At 38.1% G+C, this 9,319-nt stretch overlaps 1 protein-coding gene across 1 annotated transcript in view; it reads left to right on the top strand.

Annotated features, from left to right (window-relative positions):
* Nucleotides 1-213: 213 nt before the first annotated feature.
* The window catches only part of LOC115632819 (protein vein), a 53,866-nt gene continuing 44,760 nt past the window's right edge, over nucleotides 214-9,319 (top strand). The window contains exon 1 of the mRNA XM_030530071.1: nucleotides 214-581. Within this exon, the coding sequence (XP_030385931.1) occupies nucleotides 269-581 (313 nt within the window). The 5' untranslated portion in view covers nucleotides 214-268. The remainder of the gene's footprint in view (nucleotides 582-9,319) is intronic.

The raw sequence follows: 9,319 nt of genomic DNA, 5'->3' as shown, positions 1-9,319 counted from the left end.
ACGCGACTTCAATCACATTGCCGGTCTAGGCAGCAACAGTCAGCAACAATTTCAACAACTGCAGCAGCAACATCGAAACCAATTGCAGCAACAACATCCGCAACGTGGATATGGGAATCGCCGTAATGGGGGACAACGTAATCGTGGCCAGCGACGGAAACATCCACGCAAGCACGGACGTAATCGAAGTGGTCGCTACTGCTCAGCACATGATCCTTCGCAACTCGCCTTCGTTGCCCCCACCATATTCCGGGGCAAACTTGTCTCAATGTCATCGGATCGGAGGGTGAATTTCTCAGCCTCATTCGTGGTGCAGCACGTGTATAAGCAGCAGGAGAAGGTGCAGACAACAAACTGGGTTCGACTTCAGTTCGACGTGCGCAAGAATAGCGGCGAATGCGACATATATCGGGAGCGACTCCGCTCACGCGGTCTGGTGCAAAGGGATATGCTGGAGCAGGGCGAACACTACATCCTGTTCGTTAAGCAGGAACAGCCGGGAAACTTTAGCATACTGGGACAGCCGCGGCGGGCGACCAAAGCGGTCATTGATGCGATTGAGATGGTAGTGAACGGAACTAGTGAGTTGAAAAATTTTGATTACACACATAATAATTCTAAGAGATCATTCATGGAGTGCTTGCATTCTAAAAACATTACAATTTCAACTTTTGACAAATGTCGCTCTAGTTTTAAAAACAACTACACCATTATTCTGTTAAAGAGCGTTTTAATTGCTTTTCCGACTACATACACTTACTTAAAAGTTTCGCAACGTACGATTGCGTATAGTCCTTTTGAAATTAGGCAAAACACATAGAGGGAGCTGCAATTATTTCAATTGGGTACCATTATCTACAGCCGTCGTCTCGTCTAGTTGTAGAGTGTACGATTCAAATCGGCGTTTTCAAATCGGTATTTTCATTTTATATATAGCTTTACGAACTAAAGAGCTTAATTATACAGTCATGTTGCTGATTCTTTTGCTATCAAATTTATAGAGATTGATGTAGCTAGGCTTACAGATTTCCACAAAGTTAGCAAATATCTTGATTTCAATTCGGTGCCATTGATGTGTAATTCGCCCAATTCACCTAGTTTATAATTTTATATTTATAACTGCTTACTAATTACAAGTGACGAAATTTGTTTGCTGTGTTCTGGAGCTTTTAAAGTTTAGTTGTTGATGGAAAACAACAGAAGATAATCTTATAATGTTAATCCCGTCAAATGAGAGTATTTAGTGCCTATTTGAAGAATATTAAAGGTGGAATTTGGGTCTCATACTTAATTCAAATCCCAAACAAAAGTAAACAAATTAACTCACGTACAAAAATTATTGCACTCGTCCAGTAATTCAAGTGCTTTAAAAAAACATATGAAATATATATCTTCTAAGTTAGAACATGTTGGCAACAATTTAAATACACTTTCCCTCCTAAGTACTACAAGTATATGCGAACTTTAATTTTTTCATGCAGGTTGCAAATACGTTTGTTTCCATTCAGATGGGCTTGTGGGAAATAGTTCTGTTTGAAAGGTTTTTATTTGTGTACCTAGAGTTTTACTTATCAACGGAATACTACTCGTTCATTGATTTTGGAATATGGGAACATTTATTAATTTCTTGTAATTGCTATAAATTGGTAATAGGAAGCGGGTGGTTTGTTTTATAATTTCCTATACATACGATTGCATTGTCTGTTGAAATTGTTCGTCTCGGATTTGAAAATATGGATCTGTAATTGTAAATATTTTAATTTTAAATTCAATTCTCTTCCAATATATCTCTCCCACTCTATCTCTCTCCCTCTCTCTCTCATGCACTCCCTTTCTGTCTCTCTACTCGTATCTCTGCAATTGCGTCTTTCTTCAGTTTTTGTTTAATGAAATTTACTTTTTTTTTACTGAATTTCTTATTTGCCAACTTCACGCTCTGCTAATATTCACCAGACCGAAATAATTTTATGCAACACACACACACACACACACACACACACACACACATGTACACAACGCTGCGCCTGCGCCACAACTGCAATTTTTCCAGCCGTCTACATAGTCTTCATCTACACATATTCCCTCTTCCATTTCGACTTCTACGTCGTCTTCTGCTTCTGCTTCTTCTACTTTTTCCATGTGGCAGGCAACAATTCAAAAGCTCAGTTTAGAATTTGTTGCCACTGCTGCTGCTGCTGCTGCTGTTGTTGTTGTTGTTGCTGTTATTATTATTGTTGCTGCTGTTGTTGCTAGTTGCACATTTTAATTAAATTCGCATTAATTTTGCTCGCTGTTGAGCTCCACTTGGAAAACTTTGAAAACTTCACACACACACACACAGCCATACACAAAGGCAAAGACACACACACACACACACACACACACACACACACACTGGCAGTGCAGTCGACCTTTGCGGTTGCCTGTTGGGGCGCATGAGCCCCAGCCCAAAGTTGTGTTTGTTGTTGTCATTATTGTTGCGTTGCGGTTCATGACGTTTGAGCTGCGTCTGTAACTCGACTAAGTGCGACTCAGTCCGCCCGAAACCCTCCACCTCCACCTCTACCTCTGCCTCTGCCTCTCCCTATCCCTCTCAATCTCCCCCTCCCCTTACAATCGGCTGCCACTTCTTCTTCATCATCGTAGCCATCGTCTGCCGCATTTCTTTTTTTTTTATTGTCTTTGTTTCAACAGGCGCGCAATTAGATTTTTAATTCATTTTTTTCTGCTGCTGCCGCTTCCGTCATGCCTGTCGCACACACATATACATATGCATGTGTGTATGGGTGTGTGCCTGTGTGTGTGTGTGTGTGTGTGTGTGTGTGTGTATAGACCCACAGCCCTTTTGATTTGCGTGCGCGCATTTTCTTGCCCTCCCAAACATTTTGCTTTCGACATCAGAAATCAGCTGCAATCAGCTGTTCTTATACATATGTATTCGCCGATCCGCCAGTCGGGCTGGCAGACTTATGTTTATTTATTTTTTGCCATTGCCATTTTCTTCTTCCTTCTTCTGATTTTGCTGCTCCAGCTGCCGCTGCACTCTGGCCCAAGAATCAATTGTTACTGGACATGCCCTCCAGCCCAGCTACAATATTCTAGTTTAAATCATTTCATTTTTATTTTAGTTCCGAAAAGAATAATTTGTATTCAATTTCAGAAAACAATAGTTAATAATCAATTGAAGATAAGTTTAGTTTTAGAGATGGTTCGATAAGGTTAGTATACGATGGCTTGAACTATTATTGGGCCCATTGTGAGGCCATTTATTCCCTATGGCTTTATAAGTGACAGTATTTTCAACTACCCAGTTTCACAATCTTCAGTGTTTTTATGTCTTTCAGATCATTTATAGGAAAAGTAACCCGAAAGCAAAGTATTTCCAAAATTTGAAAACTCCACCCTATGGTAAATTTTTACTGTAAAAAGCTTATTATTTGTAATATCTTAGATAGTCGAACAATTCAGTTTTGTATAGCATTTTCTATTCTACTTTTTTATTATTATTATTATTTTTGCTTAGCTGCCAAAACCGGCTTAAGAGTAAGTCTTTGAAATATCATGCAATAGCTTTCAGAATAACGCACCTAATTTTCTGAATAAACCAAACAAGTTAATGGCTGTTAGGTATTATCGATGATTATATTTTCCTGTCAATTACCAAGTCTGTGTATGTTTTTATTCTGATAATTACTGAATCCTTATAGGCAATGCTTACTGCTACTTAGCTGAAAGTTTTCCTTAACTGTGCTTTTGATTGTTGTTTATGTTGAAGATATGTTTCTGTGCTCTTTATTTCTAGACCGACCATTGGTTTAACAACAAGATAGTTGCTAGATTGTCGAATTGTTTTTTGAAGTCATGTAGTGTAAAGTTGTGTGTTTGAGTTTAGATTTTCTCTTGAAAATAGTGTGGTTAGTCTTTAGTCTTTACATTTGCCTTTAAATTTGATTAAATTCTTTAGTTGTCCCAATTATGTGGCTTATTTATGTAGCCTATTTATGTTAAGATTGTATACAACACAAAAAACAACAAAACGAATACATTTTGCCAAAAGAAACACAATTGTTTGAATTACTGTAGAGTGCTAAAATGGTTTTCCACTTAATAGACTACTTTAACCCACTGTGCCCCTCAATCCCAGTCTCTGAAGCACAACATTCGTTTTGCTATTGGCGCTCATCAATGATGGTACAGATGCAGGATATTTACTTTTTGTTTAAATTGATTTATTTGCTTAACTGCTGTTGTTGTTGTTGTTGCTGCTGATGCTGCTGCTGATGTTGAGGCTGTTGTTGTCGGTTGCTTTGTTGTTGTTGCAAAACCACAAAATTAAAAGTCGCAACGCAGCGAATTGCGCAGACTTGAACAATTTGTTTGCAACAGACTCGAATTTGCAAACCTAAAAATCTTCTTTCTTTACTACTATTATGTGTGTGTGCGTTGTGTTTTTTCTTTTTTTAATTTCTGCACCAAATGCATATTAATTAATGAACAGTTCACACCCACAAAGCCTTTCACTTGGACTCTGTCTGTCAAAAAAAAATAAAAAAAATAACAGAAATGTTTGTGCAATTTGGACAATCAATGATTGACAACTTCCACGCAATACAATATGATTTGCATATGAATGCTCGTGTAAGACATATAAAGGGCATAAAAGGTAGGTGTTTGAATCTTAACCAGAAGCTGCAATATGGCAACAACAGTGCCTCATAAAAGATCAAACGTTAATAAAGCATCAAGGCAACTAATCAATCAATCAACAACACCAAATGAACGAACGAACAAACGCATAAGCGAGCAAAATAATAAAAAAAAAAGAGAACTTGAAACATTTTTGAGTTTTTAGCCACAAACATTTGACCGTATTTGGTTTGGGCCGCATCCAAGTTTGTGACACCCGCGCAAAGCTGGCTTAATCAGCATTAGATGCCGCCTTTATCCGCCTTATAAACAAACAATTTGAGTCTTTCACTTATCCTCCGCATGTTAATCATACGCCCTGTTGGGATCCCAACAACAACAACAGCAAAATATAAAAAATCAATTAAAATGCTTTGCAACTTGACGAAATCGGTATTTTCATGAATTAACTGGTCAAATTTTATGCCCAATTTGCACCCCCGCAGCACGTACATATATGTTTGTGCAATAATCCCCCCCCCCCCTCCCTCCCTCCCTTCCCCACCCTCACCAAACACAAAAACAAATGCTAAGAAACAGTAGCTGAAGAGACAGAAAATGTGACTCCAATCAAAAAAGGCCATGTGAGAGAACTAAATAAATAAAAATAAAGTTTATTCTTTGACTTGGGCTATTATTGTTGTCATTGTTGCTGTTGTTATTGTTGAGGTGTTAAATAAATTAGCTGCTCGTAAAACATCATTTGCTTTTGGCGTTCGTCACACAATTTATGAGTAGAGCTCCACTTCTGTTTATTGTTATTGTTGTTGGTGCTATTTGGTTAAAAGCGGAGACAAACTGGCACGCCCAAGTGAATTTTTTATATCGGGGAAACAGCAACAATATCAACAGCAATGAAGCAGGGAGTTAGCGCAATAGCAACAAAAGAATTGCATATTCATTCAATTATTATCTTATCTTTATTCTATTATTATTTATTATATTTATTATTTGTTGCCCCAAAAATAATAAATCCAATTCAATTTGATTTTCATAGAAATAGTTATCCTTTGCAATGCAGGAACAATTTATTACAAATAGAACAATGTTTACAAATCCTCTGTCTTAGCTTTCTTCATTTGAACTCTCTCTCTCTCTCTCTGGATATAGTCGCCGACCACACGAAGAAATTATAGTGTACACAGTCGAATTATTGCCTTCCTGCGCTTTAAATAAAATTTTAAAAAACCCCACACTCCTTTCTTCTTCTCGACTTACTTCAGATCTGCCAACCAAATTCCAATTTAAATAACTACCCTTACATCTAGAAATGTTTTCTATTCTATAATATTTGTTATCGTTATATGCCCAACAATGGCATTTATTTATATATTAGTATGATAGCTAATCATATAGAATTGATTGATCGCAAAGTGGGAAGAACTTCTTAGGTTTGGAAAATTTGATCATCAAAATAAACGTAATACTCATTCGTATATAAAACTGAACAGTAAGTGAGAAACTATTTTTTAATTAGCTCACAGAACAAAAATCGGAAAACCAATTTTTGTCGTCTGGGAAAGACATGAAATGATTTTAATGATTACTCGGAAAATCATCTGGGCTAGCGTTTTGTTTATTTTTAGTACAGTTTTTTGTTTGTTTTTCTTTTTTTTTTACATATATTCAATTATTTTCATTGTCAACCTATTCGTATTGTATTGGACTTTTGTATGTTCTGCTTATGCTCGAGAACAACATTGAAAATCAATTTGCGGTTTGTCAGCATCGCAGTTGTTGCCAACAAAAAAAAGTGCACAAAACAATAATAATTTCATTGACAAAAAGAGTGACACATACATGTATATATGTATGTGTGTGTGTGTGTGTGTGCTCTTTGTGGGTGTGCGTGCGATTTCTTGTGAACCTTGACTATGAGTTTCCATTTACTGAACAGGTAAAGAAGCCATTTACAACAACAGCAACAACGGACGACTTTTTTCTACCTTCTATGCTGCTTAATGTGTGCTGCTTGCTTGTTGTTGTTGTTGTTGTTATGTGGAGCAGTTAACCAAGCGACCTCCCCCACGCCCACCCACCAACACTACCCACTAATGTTACCTGTCTTCGTTTTACACTTGTTTGCAAAGTGTCGTCTTTGTTGTTGCTGGTGTTGTTGTTGTGTAGATGCTTATGTTTAGCAAGCAGCGATTACACAATGGAAAAGTGTTGTGGAAAATGCGTGCAGTGCTTTTCACATTCACATCCATTTGCTCGCTCGTTGGATCGTTGAATCGTTGGTTCCTCGGTTCGTCTCTCGCTCTGCATATTTGGGTCAGCAACGCAACGCCCACGAAGAGGCGACACAACTTACCTAACAACTTGAGCACAATTCATCATCATTCGTCGCAGCAATGTCTGTCGAAGTGTCAACCCCAAATAAAGCCCACCCCACCACCTCTCCTCCCCTCCCAACACTTGCAAATGTATCTATGAGATACACACAGTATGTGTTTGTGTGAGTTTCTACCTGGTTGCTGGTGCTGTTCTTCAGATTTTCCTGCTCATTTAGCGTGCGACGACACGCCAAAAAATAAAAATAAAAAAAAAGATCTTTTCGTTTTTGGTAATTAAGTATGAATGGCGGCGCTAGCCGCAGTTCTTTGCATTAGTGTAGGCCCTCTTCCCCTTCCCATTCCCCTTCCCATTCCCCTTCCCATTCCTTCTCTCACCTACCAGCAAGCCTCTTGCGGCTTGTTAGTTGCAGCTAGAGGGGTCTTGGTATATGGTGGTATGAGCATGGCTAAGTGGGAGGGGAGGAAGGTGAACTTGCTAGCGGGCTGGCTGGCTGGCTGGTTGGCTGGCTGACTGGCTTGTTGGCATGCGGGAAATAGAAAATTAAACCGAAATGAAAATTTTCAAACAGCATGGCATGTTAGTCTGCGAGTCTATGAGAGACTGTGGCTGCTGCCTACACTGACAAAAAAAAAAAAAAATCAAATGGTTCTCATCATCAGGCATTTAATCACAGAAGCGATTGCACATAAGCTAATTAAAAATTGTTTTATTTAAGAATGCTCTTCAAAAGTATTGAAATAATATTTGATGAAGCGTCACTTCATTAGTTGACGAAAACATCTTGCTTGTCATCCGAATCTCAGAAAATTTGCCTGAGACTAAATTGATTTTTTTCGAAAACTTTCCGTTCAGCTACGTTCAAGTATTCTGTAATAGTCGTTCAGAGTACTAGCAGGATTAGTTGTAGTAACTGAGACTTAAGCATACAAGTATTTCTGTTTAAAACTTGTACAGAGGAAGTCGGAAGTGGAACGTTTACTATAACAAGGCTTCACACCTAGTTGACTGCAGATAAATGACAATACATTGCGATGTTCAATCACAAAGCAAATCTAACTATTTCTAAATTTCCACAACAGAAATTTCTGTACAATTTTTATGCGACTTAAGTATTATTATGAACTTTGCCATCCATTACCATTTCGACATCTTTAAATTCTAAAAACTCCTCCCTTCATAAACATAATTCCTACATCTACAGTGCTATTTCTTTAGAGCTTCGACAACCTTTGCACAAAAGACACCAAACTATCTAATCAGTAAAGAAAGAGAGATGCTTATTTCGTTTCAATTTGGTATTGAATGTCGTTTTAAACTGCGAAATCAAATATATTCTAATTTAAAATTGGAATTGCTTTATATCTAATACCTATATGATTCATTCATTAGCCCTTCGGTTAGAAAGAATTAGGTTCTATTGTTGGTTCAAGAATTATTGCAGTTTTATTTAAAAGTTTTCAGCACAATTCTAATAAAATTGATGTTTGTTGCAGTGCAGATATGTGTCTGCGTTCTGTGTCTTTTTCTCGTTTATGAGTTTTATGCTATTTCTGGCAGCCAGTCGCAGCAGCAACAACAACAACAACACCAGACAACAGCTAAGAGCTGGGAAGTCATTTTAATGCTGTCGCCGAGTCAAAATTTCGTCGTCTTGCCAAAAAATTCAAATATTGAAGAAAATATTACGCATGTTTATGTGCGTTTTCTATGTTGTGGTGCTTGTTAAAGTTTCCCAGTGCAATGCGCATTCAAAATCAACAACAACATCAGCAACAACAACAACAACAGCCAACCAATGCGACACCTTGTAAGTTCAATTCGAGTGCCTGATGCCCATCAGAGTTGTTAAAATTGAGGCGCGTGCTGACGCTTCCTAATGGCCAGCATTGTTGATGCCAGAGTATCTGCACAAGATAGAAGATACATATCTATATGAAGCGATATGTACGTTAATACATATGTAGATGCTATACATAAATAAGTAACTTAATATGTACTTTTGTGTGGTGGCTGGTGCCAAGCAAAAATCAATGAAAGCGTTTGTTCTTGCCAACTTGCTGCTGCTGCTGCTGCTGACGTTTAATGTTTGCACAAACACACACACACACACACAGCATTCACATTTATTCAGATATGTATATAGTATGTACATACTTTATATTGACAATCCGTTGGCTTTGCTGTCGTCATTTTTTTGCCACGCATTGTCGAGTACTCGAGTTTAATGGCCAGCCATACTCGCCTGTGGGCTGGCGGGGGCATGGCGGGGGAATGGGTGTCTCGAGTGGGCGGTATAGTCGAATCTGACCATCTCGCACTTGGCATCACTTTGCGG

The sequence above is a fragment of the Scaptodrosophila lebanonensis genome, unplaced genomic scaffold, assembly GCF_003285725.1.
Source record: "Scaptodrosophila lebanonensis strain 11010-0011.00,11010-0021.00 unplaced genomic scaffold, SlebRS2 tig00001415-arrow-pilon, whole genome shotgun sequence".
Taxonomy (NCBI): Eukaryota; Metazoa; Arthropoda; class Insecta; order Diptera; family Drosophilidae; genus Scaptodrosophila; species Scaptodrosophila lebanonensis.
The sequence above is the reverse complement of the archived record's forward strand: the minus strand, read 5'-3'. Positions and strand labels throughout refer to the sequence as shown.